This window comes from Hyperoodon ampullatus, assembly GCF_949752795.1.
Source record: "Hyperoodon ampullatus genome assembly, chromosome: 3".
NCBI classification, from domain to species: Eukaryota; Metazoa; Chordata; class Mammalia; order Artiodactyla; family Ziphiidae; genus Hyperoodon; species Hyperoodon ampullatus.
Genome location: NC_136916.1, coordinates 103,072,924 through 103,097,769, shown reverse-complemented (window position 1 = coordinate 103,097,769; position 24,846 = coordinate 103,072,924). Strand labels below are relative to the sequence as shown.

The 24,846-nt window shown below is 42.6% G+C and overlaps 1 protein-coding gene across 3 annotated transcripts in view; it reads right to left on the bottom strand.

Annotated features, from left to right (window-relative positions):
- RYR3 (ryanodine receptor 3) overlaps positions 1-24,846 on the bottom strand; it is a gene marked incomplete at both ends in the record, with an annotated part of 580,399 nt that overhangs the window by 238,960 nt on the left and 316,593 nt on the right. For all 3 annotated transcript variants that reach the window (XM_079701083.1, XM_079701082.1, XM_079701084.1), the window contains 7 exons: positions 1,081-1,273; positions 9,244-9,485; positions 11,284-11,417; positions 17,004-17,122; positions 18,586-18,681; positions 20,806-20,941; positions 22,284-22,452. In XM_079701083.1, the coding sequence (XP_079557209.1) occupies positions 1,081-1,273; positions 9,244-9,485; positions 11,284-11,417; positions 17,004-17,122; positions 18,586-18,681; positions 20,806-20,941; positions 22,284-22,452 (1,089 nt within the window). The remainder of the gene's footprint in view (positions 1-1,080; positions 1,274-9,243; positions 9,486-11,283; positions 11,418-17,003; positions 17,123-18,585; positions 18,682-20,805; positions 20,942-22,283; positions 22,453-24,846) is intronic.

Below are 24,846 nucleotides of genomic sequence, written 5' to 3'. Positions count from 1 at the left end.
TTCAGACTTCAGAATTCTTTAGATTTTAAAGAAGACAGAAAATAAGACATGTAGTATATATTAAATAGAACCTCCAGCTAGGTGAGAGGCTGTACCCCATAATCAAACACATACATTTTTGCTATTAAGCATGTAAATATTCACAAGAAATTGAATACATGAAGGACTGAAAACAGCCTCATTTCTGTTGATGACAGTTTTTTACACAAAATAAGTTCAGGTCAGAGTTTGCGGTGAAATGAGTTAAGAAAAAAATGTATGGTTTTCAGAGTTTTTTAGATTTCAGCATTGTTGATAATGAATTCTGAACTGTTCATACAATCTTCCTGAAAATCTCTTTGGCCACACGACTGTAAATTTAGACTTTAAAAAGATTATACCTTTTGACCTACTTCTGGGAGGAATGAAACAGAAATGCAGACAAAAGAATTATCCTCAAGGATGTTCATGATAATTTCATTTACAACAATAAAAAAGAAATAAGCATGGAAGACTAACGTAAAGTAATGGTTATATTGTGGGACAGCCAAATAAAAGGATATTATTGGCCAAAAAAATCATTTTGAGAAGGATACTTAATAACTCAGGAAAAGGCTCCGTACTTACTGCTGAATGAAAAAAAATCAAGACAAAACTTCATTTTTAGAGTGCTGTCAATTAAAAAATACATACATCTGTAATATAAAAGACTTGAAGAAAATACACCAAAATACTAATAGAGATTAGAACTAAACATTGGGATTATGGGTGATATTTATTGTCTTATCTATATCTTTCAAATCTTTTTGTAATGAGCATGAAATACTTTCTAAAATTATTAAGGTAATTTTCTACATAGGATTTATCTTATTCATCTTACTGTTTATTGGAGGACATAACATAAACGCTGGCAGGAGGTACATGTCCCACAAATATATACACGTGACTCTGAATTGCTCCTCCCCTTTCACCATCACTTTCTTCGGGGAGTTTGGCTTATGGTGCTGAAGCCCTGAAGGAGATTACCACACTCGCCAGCTCATAAGAGTGGTGGGAGCTGGGGGAACAGCTACTCTCCATGAAATCACAGCCATAACTTACTTGACACCTGCTGAAAAGCTCACCACAGGGAAGAAGAGCCCATCTGTGTTGAAGTTCTCAAACATCCCCTGCACAGGCTGCCCGTTGATGCGGAAAGAGATGCTGGGTGCTCCGAGGTCCAGGCAACAGCTCACCACGTCGTCCGACTTCAGGAGGTGCTGGTTGATGGAGGCCACGGCTCTGGGTATGCGGCCTGGTGAGCAAAGAACAGGAAGAAGGTGTGTGGGACTCTGGGGAGATGCTCACAGGTGAGGTGAGCAATGAGAAATGGTTTCCTAAGCTTTGTGAACAGGCAGCCCAAGACGAGATGAGTCCCAGAGGAAAGTCTCAAGCTGCCAGGAATGAGAACAAACAAGAATTCAACCTGTTCAACGTGTGCTCAGATTCTGGCCTGGTGTCTGAAGTAACGGGCAAACCGCTTTGCTGGGTGTGGCTCCTAGAGTGTGTTATGTGTGTGTGTTTATTCACAGATGCCCGAAGACCCTGCTCTCTTCTATTTCCTCTAAAAGACATGGCCACCTCGACACCGGATGCAGGAGCCATCCAAGTGAGTAAGAGCAAGGCCATCCAGACACAAAATGGTGCAGCATAGTTTGCTTGCTTGTTTTAAAGAATTTTATTACTTCAGTGAGGCAGGGAAACACATTGTCAGTTATATGCTGTATTGGTTGATTTTTGTTGTTGTTGCCTATCTTTCATAAGATGATTTGTCATTTCCTGACCTAACTTAAAGTAGTGAGAAAATCTTCTTAGGTTTTCTATGTCACACCATCCCATTCTGGAAGTTCTAGAAGTAAATTATTGTAACTGCCTCTCCCATCCCCCTACCAAGTTTTCAGTTCTATTGGAAAGGGAGCAACAAAGGGGCAAAAGTTAGGTATTAAATGGGGTTTCAAGCAAATCATTTATAAAGGTATATCTTGTTTCTTGATCATGGAAGCAATACACATTCATTATAAATGTTAATTGTGTATACAGAAAAGTATAAACAAGGAAAAAAATGTTACAATAAATTTTTTGACTTTTTCACATATATTTAAATATTCACCCAAACTGGGATATTGTAGATTTTGTAACTTGTTTTTCTACTTATCACATTGCAAATATTTGATTGTATAATGGAATATTCATTAGAAACTAGATTTTTAATAGCTTCATAATACGCCATGAAAAGGCAATTTTTAAAAAATCCCCTTATGATGACTATGTGAGTTCATAAGTTTTGTACATATATCTATGCTATGTAATATTCCTAATCTTAGTTTAGAACTCTTTTTCAGTGGTTACTGCTATTCTAGTAATAGATTCCAAACTAAGTGGTGGATTTTAAAATAGTGAAACTACTACATTCTCCTTAATAAAAAAATGTAGGTACCCCCTTGTGGTTGTTTTGGTTGACTGACAAAATCATATTGTATTCCCTCCCACCCTTCCACAAACAGTAATGAGGCTCTACACTGTGCCAGATATTGTACTTGGGGCTGGGGATCAAAGACTGAGGATCCAGTTCCTGCTCCTAAGAAATCCATAGTCTTGTGGAAAATAAACATTCAAATAAAGAACTACAATTCAGTATAACTATTGGAATGAAGGTGTACATGACGAGATGCCTTTAGAGGTAGAACAAGGTGCAAGGTCAGCCTGGGAGTATGGAACAAGTTAAAACTTGAAGAATGAAAGGTTCACTAGATAAATGAGAAAGAAAAGAGCATTCCAGACGGAAGGAACAGCTTATGCAAGAGGAGTGTATGAGTGTATGACATTTGCAGAATGGCTAGAGTTTGGTGAGGCTGGAACATGGGGCTTTATGGGGGCCTGATGAGGGATGATAGGGGAATAAAGGATGTAGAACTTGGACCGCCGGCACTGCAACAGCGCAACAGCACCTAATATATTCAATGCATATTGGCAAATTAGCCTGGGATGGCCTCAGACTCTGTTTTTACAAATTTATACCTTGTTTCATCACTGAGAATGAACAACAACTTCCTCATTGTAGGACCTACAGTCAACACTATTTAAAACAAAACAAATCTAAGCAAACTTGATGAGTGTGTAGGTTTGATACCTCTCTAATGTCTCCATTTGACAAGACTGAGTCCTCTCAGCTCCTTTTATGGAGTTTAGTTATCCCAGGGTCCCAGAATCTTTCCTTCCTTATCATATTCAAGTCTGTTATTGGTATTAAAACTCAGCAAACTTTGCCATAATTGTCTCATTCTTAAGAGTTCTTAAGTAAAAACCAGTAAAAACCAATCTTTCCTGTTTCAACTGTTTCTTTTTCAATTAGTTTAACTTCTGGAAAATATCACTGTAGTCATTTGCACAAATCCTGAGAGATTTCCATGAATTTGGGAAAACCAGGGAATTATCGAAATGCTGGGTTGGACAACTACCTTTAAAAGTATCGAGATCCTTACTGGATAAAAATACAAACGAGAAGGACCTTTAGCTTTCTGAGATCCACATCAACTAGGACAAAACTGACAGGGTTGAATTGTGACTCCAGGGCCCTCTCATCCCACCCTCTCACAATTCACTGTTGGTTTTTGTGCCAGTCTGAGCCTCAGCCAGTAAAGATAAAGAGCAACCTTCATGGGGGATGCTCTTCATACAGCAGTGCTTTGATGCCACCTGAGACTGAGTTCTGAGCTTTATTTAGCCTTCAATACGCCATAGCACCAAGTGCCTTACTGAGGAAGGATGGTTGGGAGTACCTCTCCTGTCCAGTCTGCTCTCTCCTTTGAAAACCACCACCAGGACGAGAAGTTATGTCCTTGTGGTGAAGGACACTGTCTTTTAACTCCCGTATTCTAAGAGACTGGGTGCCTAGTAGAAGTTGCTGTTGGAACACTTGCTAAGAGCATCCATAGGCAAATCAAAATCATAGTCTGAGCCTTTTTTTTTTTTTTTTTTTTTTTTTTGCGGGACACGGGCCTCTCACTGTTGTGGCCTCTCCCGTTGCAGAGCACAGGCTCCGGACGCGCAGGCTCAGCGGCCATGGCTCACGGGTCTAGCCGCTCTGCAGCATGTGGGATCTTCCCGTACCGGGGCACGAACCCGCGTCCCCTGCATCGGCAGGCAGACTCCCAACCACTGTGCCACCAGGGGAGCCCCAAGCCTAGCATTTTTAAGATAAAGGGAAAAGCCATGTTATCATATGCCGTACATCTTCGCATGAACCCAAGGATGTAATACTGAGGGATTTCGTCTCATCTGATGAGTAATGTACACAACTGGAAACACTGATGCTCAGCATTTCCATCAACCCACGCACCGCAGAGTTTGGCATTATAACGTAAACACAAATATTCAGGCAATTGGAAAGTGAGAAGATCCAAACACATAAAAATGCTGGTGTTCTACAGCTACTCCTTGACCCCTCTCCACACAGTGTTAGGGTTGGAAAAGTCCAAGTCACAGTAGGGTGTGTTTTGATAGATGAACCGATACCCTGGAGCTCATCTTAGTAGGTAGACACGTAAAGACCCTCTCATCCAAGTCTGACTGTAGAGCTAATTTGTCCTCATGAGTCAGAAGTTCTAAGAAATCAGGAAATACAATTTTATTCCACTCATTTACTTTCTGTATTGCTTATCTCTTGGGAAGGTGAATTCCTTTGCTTATTCCAACTTTGCAAGGGAAGAAGTTGCAAAAAGGGAAGGGTAGGTGTGATTTCCTCCTGTGAAATTGCTCCCTAACCAGTGACGTATTATATAGGCTGCACTGAGCCAAATTCACCCCCAACTGCAGTTCTGAAAGGCTACATATATAAAGGCTACATCAGGAGAGAGAAGATGATGACAAGCAAAGAGCCATTCCTCTGAAAGGAGAATCACAGTGGCTGGGCTGACTCAGGAGTCTGTAGAGAGGTCTGGGCAGGGCTGAGATGGGGGATATTTGTACAGCTGTTGCTTGAAAGTGACTTCATAGGCTTTGGTGGCTAAAAAGACCGATTAAGGCTGCCCTCCCCCTACACAGAGAAAAAGCTCATTCATATTCCCAGGATGTCACTTCAAAATTTCCTTTCCCATTCAGCATGGAACCTGGGTTCTTTTCCCCCTCAGGATGGGGGCTAATCTCATGATCTTGAGTGAGACATGTGGAACTCTGGACTTGGTCTTTATAATGATGGTTGACTTCATAGACACTGAAGGAAGGGAAATCATATTTACTTTGCATCTAGTGTGTGTCAAAAAATCCACATCCCTCATTTCATTTAAATTTCCTAAGAGCCTTGTATCATCTTCATTTTATCTGAGGAAACCAAGTCTCTGAAACCAAGTCTTTTTGCCTGGTTAAAAAAACCAAATAAGTGAAGAGCTGGGATTCAAACCCAGGCATACCTCCAAAGCCATGCTGTTTCTCCTTGAATTTCTCTACTGACAAAGTGTTAAGGGCTCTGCCATTCTTTCCAACTTCAGCAACATCCCCTGTGCTTTAATAAGTAGTTAATGACCAGTTCAAGGCAGTGGCTTAATTTGTGCACATAGATAAGTTTAAAGGTAATGGACCATCCATGTTCCTGCAAATGGCATTATTTTGTTCTTTTTAATGGCTGAGTAATATTCCATTGTATATATGTACCACATCTTCTTTATGCATTCCTGTTGATGGACATTTAGGTTGCTTCCATGTCCTGGCTATTGTAAATAGTGCTGCAATGAACACTGGGGTGCATGTATCTGTTCGAATTATGGTTTTCTCCGAGTATATGCCCAGGAGTGGGATTGCTGGGTCATATGGTAGTTCTATTTTTAGTTTTTTAAGGAACCTCCATACTGTTCTCCATAGTGGTTGTATCAATTTACATTCCCACCCACAGTGCAGGTGGGTTCCCTTCTCTCCACACCCTCTCCAGCATTTATTGTTTGTAGATTTTTTCACGATAGCCATTCTGACCCATGTGAGGTGATACCTCATTGTAATTTTGACTTGCATTTCTCTAATAATTAGTGATGTTGAACATTTTCATGTGCTTTTTGGCCTCCTGTATGCCTTCTTTGGAGAAATGTCTATTTAGATCTTCTACCCATTTGTTGATTGGGTTGTTTTGTTTGTTTGTTTTGATATTGAACTGCATGAGCTTTTTGTATACTTTGGAGATTAACCCCTTGTCTCTTGCTTTGTTTGCAAATATTTTCTCCCATTCCTAGAGAATGTCATACTGAGTGAAGTAAGTCAGACAGAGAGAGACAAATATCATATGATATCACTTATATGTGGAATCTTAAAAAAAAGGGTACAAATGAACTTATTTATAAAACAGAAGTAGAGTCACAGATGTAGGAAACAAATTTATGGTTACCAGGGGATAAGGGGGGGAGGAATAAATTGGGAGATTGGGATTGACATATACACACTACTATACATAAAATAAATAACTAATAAGGACCTTCTGTATAGCACAGGGAACTCTACTCAATACTCTGTAATGGTCTATATGGAAAAAGAATCTTTAAAAAAAAAGAGTGGATATATGTATATGTATAATTGATTCACTTTGCTGTACACCTGAAACTAACACAACACTGTAAATCAACTTTACTCCAATAAAAAAAAATAAAGGTAATGGACCTGGGCATTCACATCTCAAGGAAAAGAAGAAAAATTGTCAGACCAGTTTCCACTCTCTCTCCCTAGCCACCCTCCTTTCCCTCCTGTAGTAAGTTAGAGCGCCACTTCACTTCATTTTTACATCAGACAATTACCCTTTCATCAGATAGTCCAGAATTCACTGCTGTCCTAGTAGAAGCCATTAACAGAAACCTTATTTCTTCTGCTGGAGCACACAATGACATATTCATTTGTAGTGCCTTCTGCAAGATATATGTTCCCTGTGTGCTGGCTGGAGAATTCAGAATGATGCCCAAACCCAAGGAAGCTTTGTGTTTTAGTGAACATGAAAGGTGTCAATTTTGTAGATGCTGGTTTCTCTACATCTCACCAGATGCTGAAGGCTGAGGGGTGAAGTCCCCCAAATGCACCTATATGGAGTTATATTACTATGTGACTAATGTTCAGAGAGCCACAGTCAGCTTTTGAAAACCTGAATCCCAAGCCCCCTTCCCCTGTATTTCCAATCAGATGAGCCCTTGCTAGTAATGACCGTGTGGGCTCAGCATATCTGGCTTCCTGGTCTTGAGTGTACAAGAGGAAAGAACGGAACACTGTACACTCCTGGGCACCGTCCACTCCTGGAACAATACACAACTGGATGGATGTCCATGTCCTGAAATGCATTGACAACAGCTCTTTCTGGATGCACAACGAGTGGGTCGTCTGTCTCCTGACTCACTGATGTATTTATTCTGCAGACTTTACAAAGGGATATGCCAAGTGCCCCACGGAGGGGCATGGAGGGCTGCGAAATCTAGAAAAGATGGAGTAAATGTTTTCCTTTGAGAATGGTTAGTTTCTCTATGAAACTAGGGGACATTTTGCTTCATCCAAGGGTCTTGGTGACTTCGTATTTCCTTAACCAATCCAGAGTTCTCGTTAGGTGCAGCCTGGGATCCAGAGAATACGCTTGGCTCATGATGAGGACAGGGCAGGAGCTGAGTGGCAACCAGCAGGCAGGAGGTAATGATTTTCTCACCTCAATCCCACTCGTTCCCCCACAGATTCAATTTTATCAAACTCAGGAGCTGTAGATGTGTGTGAGCATAAGGACTCCTTCTTTTCAAATCACTTCCCCAGAGACAACTTCCTAAGAGCCTTATGCCATCTGATGATAATCTAAGCTAAAGGCTACTATGACCGTATCACCACGGAAACAGTGGCTCTACAATGGGGCTCTGAGAACCAAGAGGAGAAGATCCATCCCCACCCCCCATGAAAATGGAACCAGGGAAGGTTAAGCTGGGAGGATATGAGAACAAGAATGCCACTTCACTCTAATCCATCATCCTGCCCTTTTGTACCCACTTCTGTCTGTACCACACTGTCCCCTGGGACACACAAAAACAGACACAGATAATTTCTTCCCATAAATGATCCCAGATAAAGAAGTACATAAATAAATACGTTTACACCATTCCTAAAAGTTAAAAAATGTTTATACTGAATATAAAACAGCACAAAATTAAAAAAAACATACTGATCAATTGAAAGTAAAGAGCAACTGTAAGAAACATGTCACCAGGACCTGAGCTACTGGTTTTAGCTGGAAGCTAAGGGAAGAAGGAAAGCATGATGGATAATGTAGTTCTCAGATAAAAAAGAAAATACATAGTTTTGTCCTGTGGAGACAAACTTTTCCCTGGTACTGGATTTAGGGAGAAATGTGTGTCCTGGTTCCTTATGTAAAAGGCACACAGCACAACGCTTACCTAAGGAATTTCTATAAGGGACACAATGTCTCCAGTTGCAGTTTTACAAAAGATACAGATAAGACACACTGTGGACAACAGATGGGAAGAGTAGAGCTTCTGCTGTGGGTGAAAACCTGAGGGTTAGTTTTACATTTTCACCCAGGCAGAAGCCAACCCATTCGTCCACAGGCACAGGCCATGGACATGCTTTGGGGAAAGCATCAATGTCTATATAAAAAAAAGGAAGCTTTGAATTCCTTTAAGAGATTAGCATCTAGTGTGTGTCAGGCACAGACCCAGACACCTTACAAAGTGTACCATGAAGCAATATATTGCATCGACAAAATGAAGGACTTGTAGTCAGATGTGGATCCGTCCCAGTGTGATTGGGAGTAAGTTAATTAAACATCTTTGTATTCAGTTTCCATGTCTGTAACATGAGATCAATATTATCCACCTTAGGGAGTCACTGTAAGAATAAGATGAGAGAAAAAACATACAAAAGATATGTAGCCTACTGCCCAGTAAGTAAATGCTCAGTCTTTTTCTCCTTCCGTTTACCCATATAATCTTGACAAGTCTATGCAATTAGGATTGTACAGAAGCAGACACTGAGCTTGAGAAAAGTTAAATAATCTGTACTAGACCATGCAGCTGAAGTGCCAGACTCATGGTTTAAATGCAGGAGAGTCTCATTTCAGATGTGATACCCTTCCTGCTTAACCATCTAATTAGTTGAGACTTGAGTCTATATCATTTCAACAAGAAGTGACCATCTCAGTTTGAACAATTTGAGCATCAATCATCCTCAGGAAGAGATAAGGGGCCAAAGCTTTCGCAAGGTGCTCACCTGACCAAAGGTGAAGTCCATCAAAGCCATAGGAGTACAGGTCATCGCCAACACCGTTGCCCCCCCATCCTTCTCCGCCTCCGGGGTATGGGGCATAGCCTGAGGAAGAGGCCCAGCCCACCCGCAGGTGTGTGGGCTCTGCTGTGAGGAAGGGGTCCACCTGGTCGATGATTAGCTCAAAGTACCACTTCTTGTACTGTGCTGAGCCCTCAGCGACTCCCAGGAAGATGTTTGGCCGAATACTGAAATTAAACATGGGACAGGTGGCATCTACAGACTCTTAAGAAGTAAAAAAGCAAAATGAACCAGACCATAGGAGGCATCGGCCCAATTAAACCAAAGGCAAGAGCAATTTTGTGATTTTTGTCTTGTTCTAAAGTAGAAAAAGCTTCGAGCCTCTAACACTGGATCAAGTTCTTAGTGGGAGGTGTCAGGACAACATTAATTCCCTTATAAAATATAAAGGATATCTCTTTAAATATTCTATTCAAGGCAACCAACATTTACTGAGTGCCATCCACAGGTAAAGGTGATGAAAACATCATACAGAGTTGTATGATTACAAACCCTTGTTTCCTTCTCTAAGTGAAAGAACTGACCTACTCAAGTTCCATCTTCTGGTAAATTGGTTTAAGCACCCCCAAACCATTTTCATAGCATCAGCTTTTCCCCCTAGGCCTTATTAATAACAATGGCATCTTGAAAGTATTAAGAAGTCATTATTAGAAATAATCCATACAGAGAAAGAAAATACTGCATGGTATCACTTAACTGTGGAATCTAAAAAAATAAAAAAATAAAAAATGTCCAACTCCTAGAAAGAGCAGAAAAGTGGTTTCCAGAGAGCAGGGGTAGGATTGAGGGGATAGGGAGAGATTGGTAAAAGGGCACAAACGTTCACTTATAAGATGAATAAAGTCTGAGGATTTAACATGGTGACTATAGTTGATAACACTGTACTGTATAGTTGAAATTCACTAAGAGAGTAGAACTCACATGTTCTCATTAAAAAAAAAAAAAAGGTAAATGTGTGAAGTGCTGGATGTGTTAATTAACTCGATGGGGAGAATCCTTTCACAATGCATATGTGTATCAAACCATCACATCGTATATTTTAAATATCTTACACTTCTGTTTGTTAATTATACCTCAATAAAGCTAAAAAAAATTCAAGCTTGATGACAAAAAAGGTGGAAGAGGGGTGTGGAGACATCACTATTATGCAACTTTGTTAAGGGATAGAGGTTTTAATGTATCCAGCAAAAATGGTTAAAAAGCTTGGCACAAACCACTTGGAGTTGTCCTGGTTGGAATACTACTCTTAGAGGTCCACTGGCCTGGGCTGGGGCTATGTCAGTTTTGGGTTCACAAGGGAAAAACCAGACTGGTACCCAGAAGAAAGTCTGTGTGATGCCTGCAGACCAGAGCCTGCTGTACACTTCTGAGGGGAGGTTCTTTTCTCACATTGCAGGGTAGAGAGCGGGCCTAGGTGGAAAGTTGCTGAAGTTGCTCCCTAGTCCAGGCCCAGTGAGTTCATGACTCCCATGTGGCCGCATGTATGGACCAGTAGGCCAGGGTTCTGCATGGGCCTGTGAGCTTCATCCTGGCCTTCACAGATGGCCCTGGGGTAAATGGTCATGTGCCAGAGGACACAAGAAATCATGGTCTCAACATGGGACATCCTCTCTATTAAAAGATTTTTAGAAAAATAAGTTGGTACAGCAAAATAAAAATAAATATGTTAGGAAGAAGGTATAAGAGATGCATTAATGTTTAATATAAAACATGGTAGACCCCTCTCTCAAGGCCAAATTCTTTAGCCCTCAGATGGTATATTTACTCTACCTTTGGAAGTTTGAGAAACTCAGCTGGAGGGAGTGGAGTACAAGGCCCTAAAAAAGTACACATTTGCCTGGTCTCATCTTACGCGGCTGCATCAGCACAGAAATGATGGGCAGGTGGCTTTGGAGTTGAGATCAGCCCTCTTCCTTTCCTTTCTGAGGACCAGATGGGCATTTGGAATGACGGTGGTGGCCTTACCTTGTCACATTGTTAATGAGCCGCGTCTGCAGGAGCAGGTTTCTCCGGGGCAGCAAATTGTCACAGATCAGATTCTGGTTGGCTCTCACTGCGACCCCATTGCAGAGACAGAGGGAACACAGCACATCCAGAACCTGCAGCAGGACACACGCCGCCAGACCTTAGGACCACTGGGAGGGCACAGCAGGCAGGACCTGATGGCCACAGCACATGAAGGAAGCAGGTCTCGTGAAGGTGGGGGCCAGGTGACAGGTGCGAGGACCTGTTTAGAGTCAAGAAAGCTGCACCTGTCTCACCAGGCATGAGTGAGTGATGCCCGGGAGCCTGCTGCCCCTCGGGAAAATGAGGCTGGGCTTCTTTCTAACTGCTCTGCCCTAATCTTGTGCCCCATCCCTCCAAACTAGGGATGTCACCTGTGGTCACTGTTCTATTAGAGTGGGTAAGAGTCCAAGCTCTGAAGACAGACTGTCTAGGTTAATATCCCAGCCAGGGCCAGGACTAGGGAGAGGTGAGTCACCTAGGGCACAAAACCCAGGCACAACTTCCTCTCAGGGTAGGTGCTAGCAGGCCCTCCGTGGGCCTCAAGCTGACACTCGTGCTCCTGCCTGGCCCCGGGGGCCCTCTGCAGAAGATCAGTAGGCATTCATACAGTGCTTCCTGAAACACACTGCGATTCCCATTTGGCTACGGTCCCTTGCTCGTAGCAGGCTTGGGACTCACGTGGGTGGGGTAGAGAGGAGAGCAGGGCAGATTCCGAGTCTTGGGTCTCTTGCTGTGATACTATCAAAGTCCACTAAGATACCCTTATATTCCTAGAAATCCCGATTCAAAAACATTTCACCTACCGTTTCTCCCCCTTAGGGTGAGAGCAAACCACAAGAGCAAGCAAACCAGGCGGCCCCTGAATCTACCAGACCCATCGTGAGCTGTTCCTAATCCACATCGTTCTCCAGCCACCTGGGAAGTGGGAACAGCCTCTGGCCGCTTCTGCCACGTGCTGGCCTGTCTGCCCTGCCTCCTCGTGCTGCATCCTCATTCATACAGATTTTCTGTTTCTATTGTGGCAGAGCAAACTGCTGGGCCAGGCACTCTCCTCCCTCTCTCCCCTACGGGGAGGACTGTGCAAACAGCAGTGGCTAAATAATGGCCAGGACTGTGGCAGGCTGGGCTGACAGGGAGGGGGCAGCCGCAGTTCAGTCTCACAAAGTGACCACCGAAGACTCAAGGCTTGGTGGGGTTGGATGGTTTCAGGTTGTTGATGGCATTTGTATCCATAATTCTCACAAACTAATTTTCTACCTGACTCCCTGCATGTCAATTTCATTCCAGATAAATACAAAGCACAATTACGGGACAAGCAGAAAAGAACCCCAAAGGCAGTTTTACGGAGGACTCTCACCATTACCACTCCATGAAGCATATTGACTGTGGCACTGGAAATCCAGAGGATAATTTCCCACTCTAAGAAAAGAGCCATAGATGGCCAGGAAATGAAATACTTATCATCCAGCCTATCGCACATTTTCATCTGTTTTGCCTTGGAGTGACAGCTGTAGGAGCCTTGCTGTCACCGTCGGAAGAAAAGCAGAGCTTAATCCACATACAATAGGAACAGTGAGAAGAAAAAAGGCTCGGTGAAAAGCACACAGACTAAGGGAGTAGTATGTCGCCTACAAATAAATGATGCCATAAAGATTGTGCTGACATCATTCAGGCTTTGTTCTAGAAGGCACTTCTTTGGGTAAAATGGGAAATAGAGGCAAACTCCCTTTTCTGAAAAAGTTTAAATGGGTTCTTTTAAAAGTGAAGGGTGCCAGCAATTCCACTCCTGGGCATATACCTGCAGAAAACCATAATTCAAAAAGATACATGCACCCCAATGTTCACTGCAGTGTTGTTTACAATAGCCAGGACATGGAAGCAACCTAAATGTCCATTGACAGAGGAATGGATAAGAAGATGTGATACATATATACAATGGAATATTACTCAGCCATAAAAAGAATGAAATAATGTCATTTGCAGCAACATGGATGGACATAGAGATGACATACTAAGTGAAGTAAGTCAGACAGAGAAAGACAAATAGCGTATGATATCACTCATATGTGAAAACTAATTTTTAAAAAATGATATAAATGAACTTATTTACAAAACAGAAACAGACTCACAGATTTCAAACACAAATTTATGGTTACCAAAGGGGAAACGTGGAGAAGGGGATAAATTAGGAGCTTGGGATTAACACCCACACTCTACTATATAAAAAATAGATAACCAACAAGGACCTACTGCACAGCACAGGGAACTCCACCCAATATTCTGTAATAACCTATATGGGAAAAGAATCTGAAAAAGAATGAATATGTGTATATGTGTAACTGAATCACTTTCTGTACACCTGAAACTAACACAACGTTGTTAATCAACTATACTACAATAAAATTTAAAAAAAAGTGAAGGGAGTATAGATGGGCAAGTCCACATGGGGGACATGCACACAGTGCTAGGGGTCATCTGTACTTTCTGACAGAGAGGGAGCATCCCAGTGACCTCTGGGATGAGTGGCTGGCTGTGGCAGGTACTGCCCAGTGGTCACCAGACTCTGCCTTCTTCTTGTCCTGAGCACAGAGAGGCTACATTTCCCAGCCTCCCTTGCAGTTCTGTGGGGTCATGTGACTGAGTTCTGGCCCAGTGGAAAGTGGTGGATGTGATGTACACTGGTTTCAGGCCTAGCCCCTATACTCCCTCTCTCTTCCAGCTGGATGTGGAGATCCAAGGAAGGATTACAAATTCCAAGGGTCTCCTTATTCCATCTGGGATCCAGCAGTGCTGGCATCACCTAGGAGCTTGCCAGAAGTACAGATGCTCAGACCTACCCCTGGACTTACCAGATCAGAGCCTTCATTTTAACACGATTCCCAAGAGATTCATAAGCACATGACAGTGTGTGAAGTCCTGTCCTGGGGGACAGTGGAGCCACTACACAGAAAGAGCCTGTGTTTCTGAACAACCACAGCATGGAGCCCTCCCACTGGCCGGCCTCAGACAATGACTTCGCTGTGAGAATTTGGGGTTGTCTGTCTTAGGAACTAGGCTTCTCTAATCTGCACACTAGCCCAACTTGAGAATTTCCCTGGCCCACTTTGTGGCGTTCATTTGCTGCTTAGTTGTAATCATTTTCATCAATGACACCACATTTCATCTAAGATCCTCTCTTGTGCTTTTAATCTCCATTACTCACTACCCCAGACACAGGCTCCTGTGGGAATTCTGCTTTCAAGGTAAGAAATAGGTATTGTACATCCATGGACATATCATTTGGCTGTTGCAGTTTTGTCCTCAGACTTATCTATAAAAACAATTTTTAAAAATGCAAAATGTACTTAATTCTGTGAATTTTTTGTCAAGTTGTATATTTGAGAAATGAGTGCTTTGCTGCCCAAGGAACAGATTCTGTTCTCGCTGTGGATGCGTGAACTGGGTGGTTGGGAACGTGTCTACATTGGCTGCCTGGGAACTCAGAGGTGATTTCATGGAGCTACTGTAGCAGGTCTGTGGGAGTTAATGGTTTGCTTCCCTGTGCTCTCTTCTGCACCAACCCCCTCCTGCCCCAAATCCCCACCCCAGGTTAACTTTTCAGTTCTGATTTATACTTTCTCAGGACCAATGATATTACTATTTTACCATGCATGTTTCTCATAGGTGGCTCCAAATCCTTGTGAAACAAAGAAGATAATAAAAAATATTAATCTGTGATAACACTGAGCAGGTTTGGAGTAAGGTAGGTTGGGGGGGGACAGGTGAAAAGGGCATATTTTACTTTTATTATTACATGCTTACTCCATGGAAAATTAGAGGGTAACTGTTATAATTTTCAGTAATTCTTTTTACCCAATAACATTGGTGCTACCAACATAGTAAGTGTGTTTCTTACTACTAATAGCCATCTGTTGGATGAGATGAGACTTGTACGTATATGTGAGCTGCCATCCAATCAATCAAAATGAGACAGGAGTAGATTCTGTCTCTACACGTCCATTCCTCTAATTCATTCATTACACCTTCAACAAACATGTATTAAATGCCTGTCGTGTATAACATATGAGCTGGGCACTATGGGGTTTACAAGGTCCCTGCTGTAAAGGAACTTGTCTCTGAGAGAAGTATACATGTAATATAAGGAAAGGCAGAGTGAAAACACCATGTAACAGTGTGCACAGTTGTACAAGGATTGCGGAGAGGAGATCAGGTCCAACTGGGATTCAGAAAAAGCTTCATGGAGGGGGTGGCACCTGAACTAAGTTTTGAAGATACAGTTTTGATGGTTTCTGGAAAAGCTGAAAGAAGCCATCGCAAAGCTGGTTATTTACTAAGTGTGTTCTGTGGTGTGATTGTAAAGCAGCCCTGGGAGCAACGAAATGAGGGCAAATTTCCTGTCTAAGGGCTCCTCTTGACAAGTGCCCATAGCTCATGGCTCAGGCCACAGGTTACTCAGGTGCATATCAATTACCCTCATTACACTTTGCAGACAGGAAGGAACATGTTGGAACATAGCGAAGCTGGGCTGAAGCAGGAGCCTCATGATTGCTTTTGGTTTACCACATTTGGAAAAGCAATTACAGACCCCATATATTTCTTTTTGTTCTTTGCCAGGCAATTTCACAGATGCTAAAGACCACAGCTTTTTTTTTGTTGTTTCCTAAAGATGATACATATCATCCAAGCAGTGCAACGGAGGCTTGTTCTCCTGGACCACCTGAGACATGTCTCCGATGTGCAGTGCCCCCAGCTGATGGTGAGCAGAGAGGGCCAGTGACCAAGCTGGGTTCTCTCCACTCCACATGAGCCCAGCGGCCATCCCTCACACCCAATTATGCCATCTGCTCTTGAAATGCACCCCCTCAGCCTTGGAGTACCTGCCTGCTCGTTAACAAGTCATCACAGCAACCCCCATATATGGGGCAGATGTCGAAGGGTCAGGATAAGATATATTTTAATAGACTTTCCCGAGATCATTGTGTCTTAGAGATATAATGGCATAAAAATGGAGATGTTAGAACTTTAAGAGACCTCAGAAAAACTTGATATGGCATTCCACCTTCACAAGTGAGCTGGCGATGGCTCCATTTTACAGCTGAAATGACTGGGGCACAAGGTCACACACCTGTTTTGTATCAGAGGGAGAGCCCCACAGCTTGCCCCCTCCGGCTTGTTCATGCAGATCCATTTACTTCACCTGGTTTGACTCATGGCAAGTCTGATTTCATTTAAGAACATGCCATGTTGCCAAGACTTTCTACATTATTCTAAATCTGATTTCTGTACAGCTTCTTTATAAAGCTTGGTATTAGCTGTTTCACCACTAACGCTCTTAGACCCGAGGGTGGGCACGAATCCTGCAGCTGGCCTTGTATGGAGCTGAGCAGCCCCATACACAGCCAGCTGCGGGTTAAGGGGTAATGATGAGCCAGGCTTGGGAAGCTGGTGGAAACTGAGGGGACCACCCAAGATCCAGCGTGACTGGCTCGGAGTGTGCTCCTAGGGAGGAAGGGTCTTTCAGGACCTCAGTTTCCAAAGGTAGTCTTATTATTATTTTAAATCAGAGCCAAGAAAGAGAGTAGTCAACATCCTCTCAGTAACACAGAACACTTATTAAGCGGCAGAAAGGGAAAAGCCAGGTAAAGTCAATCACTGTTTGGGGTTCTTTCTATACCCACCTTGTGATTTCGCCCATGCTTATCCAACAGGGAGATGATTGACTTGATGTGGCCTTCTGCTATCAGGTTTAAGGCTTCTGGGCTTTCAATCAGGATGCAGTGCAAAACTTCCAAGATACCTACACGAATACCACAAAAACCATTTGGACATTAAATAATCTGCAGAACTGACTATAATTAGAAACCTGAGGATAAAAGGACCATCCTGAGTGAACAGAGTATCATCATTTCTTTGAATCTATTAAATACTTCCAGCCAGAAGAAAAATGGAGCCACCTCAGATGGCTCACTTCAGGAGCCTCTGGGGCCAACCAGTCTGTAATTCAGAAGTGAGTTTATTCATCACTAACCCCATCTCCCTCTTCCTGGACAAAGACAGGATCCTTCTGTGTCAAAATATAGAGAAGCAGCTTTAAAATAGAATTCTTAATTTGATCAAACCGAGCAATACTTAATTTAAAAACAGATAGAAAATGGGATACTTAGTTTACTATGAATTCTAAAGGTCATTCAAGTAATTTAGAAAATAGTCTGAGTGTTCCTTGAATAAGAATTTTTCTAGGAATCATCCCAGAATTTTTATTTTAGATGCACTGGTATGTCAGTAAACTATAAGCTCACAAATAAAGACTATCTGGCTTTGTCCCCTTTCCTGGGCACACTGGATGGTTTTCTGTATTAAGTGAAGGTTGAAGAAAAACTAACAGGTGCCCTTGGAGCCTAGCACCTACAGGGTTAACACCGGGGTGGAAATGCATGGGAAGTAGTTGGCCAGTATCTTTATTGGTTCTATTGAGAAGATTCCTCTTGATTCTGTTTCTTTCAAGGTTTTCATAAATACCCTAAAATGTAGTCTGGCCCATGGGTGGAGGCACTGAAGAAAACAGAGGCTTTGGAAGAAGTCAGGTGGATGGTCCTGGAGGAGCCTTGCCTTGGCCTGTCCAAGCTCCTGCCATCTCTAAATGATGAAAAGAGCATTAAAAATCTTTTAGCTTCCCAGATGGGGGCCCACACCTTTCATGTTCTCTCATCTCTGGGGAAGCAAACTGCAGAGCCTCAGGGCATGGTCACTTACCAACAATGACCACTCTTCTTGGCTCAAATTCTCTGGGAGTCACCAAGAAGAGCTCTAGATAGGATGTTAAGGGTGATTCAGGGGGTATGAGGATTATCATTTCCTCTAAGTTCTTGGTCATCCTTCAGACCTGCTTCTAACCAAAGAGTTGAGAGCACTACGTCCAGACCCAGAGAATAACAGTCCAAGTAGCAGTTAGAAGGGGACCAGCACCCTGGGGTGTGGAGAGGGCAAGTCAATAACCCAGAGGGTGGAGATGAAGGCACAAAGTGAAAAATGAAGCAGAAAAGGAAAGGTATTTGAAGCATGGGTTAAAGTTGTTCAATAAAGTTATAAGAGTGCCAGGAGAATTTAGGACTCTATATTTCTTTTCGTTGAAGTAATTATTGAGGATTGCTTGCAATCCAGTGGAAAAAAGAACTGTTCAGATTCAACTTTGTTTTCTCTTTTTTTAACAGAAATTTAAAAACCCCACCTTCTCCAGTTATGCTTCCTGTCAAATCTTACCTGAGGAAGATTCTAGTCTGTCCAATTTGCTGATTAGCCAATCAAGGTTATTGGAGAATTGAGCGCAATTGTTTCTGTTTCCACGAATGAGAGCAGCTGTGAACAAGAACACATTTGATCATGCAGGTTAAAGGGCACAGTGATGGGCCTGAGAACTTGGGGTGCTGTTCAATACTCCACCTGCTTAGCAACTAAAAAGAATAGAGTAACACTCTTCCCCTCCCAAGCCCTTTGATACAAGCCTGTTTCTACATTTTGGAGAGTAAAAAATCTACCATTCACTCAAATATTTCCAGAGATTCTACTGTGTACCAGGCATCTGTCTACTTGCTGGGAATAAAGCAGTGGGAATGCGACAACAGATTCCCTGCCTTCATGAAACAGGAGAGAGAGACAATATACACACAAATTAATAAAATTACTCCAGATAGTGATAAGCAAGAAAATAATATCTGCTTGGTTACTGGCTTAAGAATTCAATTTCCTCTAATGTTTTCTTAAATCTAGCTAGAGACTTGCTATTCTTCAGTGCTAAAGGAAGGCATCCAAATGAACACAACTGAAAAGGCTGGTTAAACTAATAGGCAAGTAATAACAAAACATGAAACTCTAAAATATCTAAAACACATCAGTACATGACAGTGGTTCCCAAAGTGTATCTCTGGAGAGGAATGTCAGTATCACCTGAGAACTTGTTAAAAACACAATTTCTCTGGCCTTATCCCAGATCTACTGAACCAGAAACTCTGGGGATGGGGCCCAACATCTGTGTTTTAACCAGCCCTCCAGCTGATTCTGATGCTTGTTCGTTATCTGAGGACCACTGGTAGGTGATGCTGTAAAGGGAGAGAGAGAATATGCTGTCATTAGATTTCCACCTGTCTAGACCAAGTAACCTTCCCCCCATAGGCCTGTACTGTAGATGCAACTCTGGAATAAGTCCATGTAAGTTGATTGGCCCCCAAGTAGCCTGTTCTTCATGCTGTTGGCTTTCAAAGACTACGGGTTTGACAGATGTTTGTAAGGTATTTGGATAAGGAAATGTCTTCCTCAGGACCTCTGCTTTGTACCTCCACGGTCACTGGAGGGCAGAAATCAGTCTGAGCTCCTACCCCACTTTTCGGGTTGGCCCCAGCAAGGGATTAACCTTGAGGCTCTGGGGTCAGGCTGTCTGGGCTCAAAACAGTTCCATCACTTACAACATGCGTGACCTTGGATAAGTTATGAGCATTTCTGAGCATCTGTTTCTTCATCAATAAATTGGTAATAGTACCTACACCCCACAGTGTTGCTCTGTGGATCAAAAAGAGATATTCTACTGGCTGGCATACAGAACTCAACAAATGTTAGCTATTATCATAATAATTACTACTGAGTTCGAGCCACATCACTACAAAATGGGAGAGTTGGAAGAGACTTTATGAGGTCACTAAATAAAGTGGCAATCTAATCAGCCTGACCCTTGACATGGAGAATGAGTCTAACCTGACTTCTCTGGCCTCCCCTCTGGCCTGCTCAGCTTTCCAAGGACTTCCTCTCAATGGGACATTTACATCACAGCAAAGTACTAAAATGCTGCCATGTTACTATGGCTGAGCCATTACTGGTGGCCACCTTCTTGCAGAGGCTGATGCTGTCTTCCTCCTGCAGCCTGGGCCCATGTGATGGCATCAGTTACAGCAGGCACCGGAAGGTCACCCTACACTCATAGTTGTGAAAAGAAAGGCTGGATGCTGGAACATCCCTACTCTTTGCCTTTTTCTTTCCACCAAAATGAAATAAGGAACAGGCCAAAGCAGCAGGAATCATGACTGCTCAACAGGTGGACAGTGAAAGGGTACACAGCTGAAGAGGGTAAACATCCTCAAACTGCAGGTGTCAAAGGTCTAGAACTGGAGGGTACCTGAAACGTATTTTTGTCTTGCTCCCTCATTTTAAAGATGAAGAATTGAGGTTCGGGGAGTGTGACTGTTAAGGGTTTCACAGGTAGTTTTGGCAAAACTGATCACTATTTGCTTCTACTTGCTGACATCTTGCTGTCAGTTTGGAAAGTACAATAATCTACCAGTTAACAGAATGAATGGCTGGCTTAGAATCAAATGATTTAACAAAAGCTTCCAAAGAATGAGGCTGGATGACAGTCTTAGCTTGTCCCATGGAAATACCTACAGACCACCCTTGGCCACCTTCCCAGGGAGAGGGCTCTGGGTATGTACTTACCCAGCAATTTGTAGAGGAGGTTCAGAATTTCTTTCCAGGCCATCCCACTCTCCTCCCTGGCAATCCCTGTGAAGTGTGCTATGCTATTGTAGATATTTAAGCGATCAATGCAGTTTAACACAAGGGCCAACATTCCCTGTGAAGGTGAGTTGGGCAAAAAGTAAAAAGACTTGATTAAGATCATGGGATCCCTTTTGTTCTTTCCTCTCCAATATCATTCACCTTTTAAAGCTGATAATGCTAATATGCAAAAAGACCTTCATGGTGCCAGTTTGGATGTTGCTTTTTCCTCCCCAAAACAAAACATGCATTTTTATGCCTCAGAGACCTAAAGAGCATCCATTTGGGGAGTATCAGCAGTCTCCTCTGACGGCTTTGCTCCCCACGTGTTTAACTCAATCCAAGGACAGCCTGAGGAAGGGGGAGCATGAATGAGTCTCACAGACGCCTGCCCTGTGTCAGGCGTGAAATGATTCTGACTCACCCAGAAAGAGCCCTGGATATAGGACCTATTTTTCTCTTAGATGTACAAGACATCTCCCCATCCCCTTGAAAAGAGGTGGAATTTAGAGACAATAAGACTAAAAGAGGATTTTAAACGACTTTTCAGCTAATTTACAATACTATGCCACCCTGTAAAAATATCGGTACCCAGCTGTTCTTAAACAGCAGGAGGGACGTGTTAAGTGTAGTTTCAGCAGATCTATAAGGCACACAGAATGTTCCCCCAGCCAAAGTCTGCTCACATCAGAAAGCTGGGTAGGGACGGGGTCTACTTCCCACGCCATCAACTTTGGAAACGCCCAAGGGACGAGCCCTGTCCCCAGGAATGGGGGGGATGCAGGAATATGACCATGACCTTCAAATTAGTGCCAAATCATCACGTCCAAGTTCAGAAAAGGTATGACTTGTCTAAGGACACACACAGCCAGGGATGGAGCCAGAACTAGGGCCAGGGTCCCTAGAGTCCCAAGTTAGTATTTCCCCTATATCCGGGCCCCATCCCAAGTGACTTAGATGCGTTCGACTTAAGACATAGCAGCATCTGTATCTCTCAAACCAGCTCCTCAGGCATTTCTGATTTGGTGGAACCTCGCCATCTGTATTTTTTCAACAAGTTTCCAGGGTAATTGTGACATCTTCCAAAATGTGGTGATCACAGCCAATGCCATACTCTCATAGCTGAGATTTACGGAAGATGAATTTTGGATACACAGGTGACACTGAGGCTTTAAATTAATCTGGTTTGAACGTGCCAACGTACAAGCACGACAATGTTTGCTGCTAATGTGATCAGGGGTGCCTACAGGGAAGGGCGGCTTCCAGTGAATCCTTTTCTTTCCAGCTTCCTCTCTCTCTTGTTCTCTGTCTCTTTCTTAAACACGTGCACGCATGGAGACGAAGCTAAATTGTAGTCATTGGGGGTACTTTAGCTCTGGACACAAAGAGAATCTCAATTTGTAACGTTTTGGACTTACCTCTTCCTTGAAAAGATTCTGTCTGTTTTTGAGTGAGCGGAGCTTGTTTTGCTTGTTCTCATGCTGCATCTCTTCCTCCGGGGGCTGGAAGTAGGCAATCAAGTCGTGTAAGGTCTGCAGGACCTCTTCTATCGGCAGGGTGACAGGGGCTGCTGTGCGGCTGTTTCCACTAAAACCACAAATATGGACACGGCTCAGGCAGTGGGTCCCCAACAGGGCTCTGACAAGTGTCCACTAGGTCCTGGCTCCTCCCTGCCCCATGCTGGGCACATGGACTGCTGCCTGGGCTAGTCGCTGTACAGACGACCACAAATTGTAGTTTGCCGACAAACAGAGCAAAGGGAGAGAATTTCTGATTCAATTTTAAAGCCATTTCATAAATCAAGGGAAATGACCCTTGGCTGTCTGCCATCATTTTTCCTTCGTAAGTGGAAACACGTTTATAAATAATAAACTTATTAACCCATAGCTCTTTTAGACTATCACACGTTCTTGGAATAGGTTAAGCATTGGCTGGAAGGGGTTTCATCAGTAGGTCTCTTCCCCCATCTACATCTTTGTCTTCTGTCTCTCTCCATGCATCTTTGTGATACCTCTGCATGTGTTTCTCTCTTCATGTTTGTGTGTGTGCAGGCACCCCATGTGTTCTGTGTGTGTGCTTCCCCACCCTATTTGTTGATGTCTCCCTTGCTCTCTGTATCTCTCTCTCCTTCCTCTGTGTGCCCTGCCTCTGTTTATCTGCCTCTCCCCTAGTGTCCCATCTCTCAACATCCTTCCTCTCTGTCTAAACATCCGCATCATCTCCCTCACTTTCTCTGTTGTGTTCCTCCCATCCTGTATGTGTGTCCGTCTGACTCCCTCTGTCATAATTTTCCAAACAAATTTTATAAATAAATCCTTTCAACACAGAGAGATCACAAACCTCCACAGATGACAAAATGACCCTTCATTTTCCCATCTCCTTGAGAGGGGGACACCAGTGAGCCTTTCAGAGGCCAAGGCTAAGAAGAGGAAGGGGGAAATGGACCCAGCCCTCGTGGAACTGCATCTGTGGCCCCAGCAGAATGGGAACTGATTCCATGTGTAAATAATATCAGGGTTTTCCCTTGGTGGTCGATTTCTAATGAGCTGTCCTTTCATTTACAGCAGATGTGCTTATATATCAGTCTGGACACATGCTAAGAAAAGATTGTGATCTAGGCCTAAAGCAAAGGCTTACAAACAAGCCCTGAAAACACTCAGGTTATGAGGTAACGATAATTCCATTTTTGTGTAAAAATGCCAAGTGCACATGATGAGAGAAGAGTGAATTACAGGCAGGAGGTATTTCTCTGCAGTGTGTCCTCCGGCCCATGGCAGGTGCTCAGGAAGTGGTTATTAATGACTCTCTGGAACATTATTGGACACAGAGACAGTGAGGAAGATAATCCCATGTGGATATGAGGTGAAGGTGTGGGAACAAAAACCCAATCAGAAATGACTCCCCAATTCTAGATTCAGTGAAGAATGAATTCATTTTCCTCAATATTTCTGGTCTAATTTCAGAGTTTGTTTTTCTCTCACCCTCTCTTTTTTTTTCTTTTGAAATATTTTGCATTTACTAGAGATACTCATGACAGTTAAGAGAAAAGTGTGTTTGTTTCTTCATGTGATAAGAAATGAGGATGAAAGAAGAGGTTTGTAGGCATTTCTGTAGCTTGATGGGGCAGCACACTGCTACACAGAGGGTTGGAAAGCCCAGGGACTCAGGCATAAAAAAGAATGAGCTTCTGCCATTTACACCAATGTGGATGGACCTTGAGAATATTATGCTGAGTGAAACAAGTCAGAGAGAGAAAGACAAATATTGTATGATATCACTTATATATGGAATCTAAAAGATAATACAAATGAATGTATATGCAAAACAGACTCACAGATACAGAAAACAAACTTGTGGTTAACCAAGGGGAGAGGGAAGTGGGTAGGAACAAGACAGGGGTATGGGATTAACAGACAAACTATTATGTATAAAATGCCTAAGCAAGAAGGATATATTGTATAGCACAGGGAAATATAGCCATTATCTTGTGATAATTTATAATGAAGTGTAATCTGCAAAAATACTGAATCACTATGCTGTACACCTGAAACTAATATAATATTGTAAACCAACTATACTTCGATTTCAAAGAAAACAAACACTTGGGGAAAAGTGAAAAAAGAAAAAAGAAAAAAGGGAGACGTTTTATAATTGTAAAAGTCAATTTTGGGGGAAGATATACCTATTATAAACATAAAGCACCCAACAACAGAGACCAAAATATGTGAAGCAAAAATTGACAAAATTGAGGGAGAAATAGACAATTCAACAATAATAGACTTCAATTACATTTTCAAGCAGGTAATGTAATAAGCTATATAAATAAAGGATGAAACCACATCATTATCTCAATAGACATAAAGAATTTGACAAAATCTAACACTCATTCAAGATAAAAAGCTCTTAGCAAACTAGGAATAGAAGAGAACTTCCTCAACCTGATAAAGGGCATCTACAAAAACCCTGTAGTTAGGGCTTCCC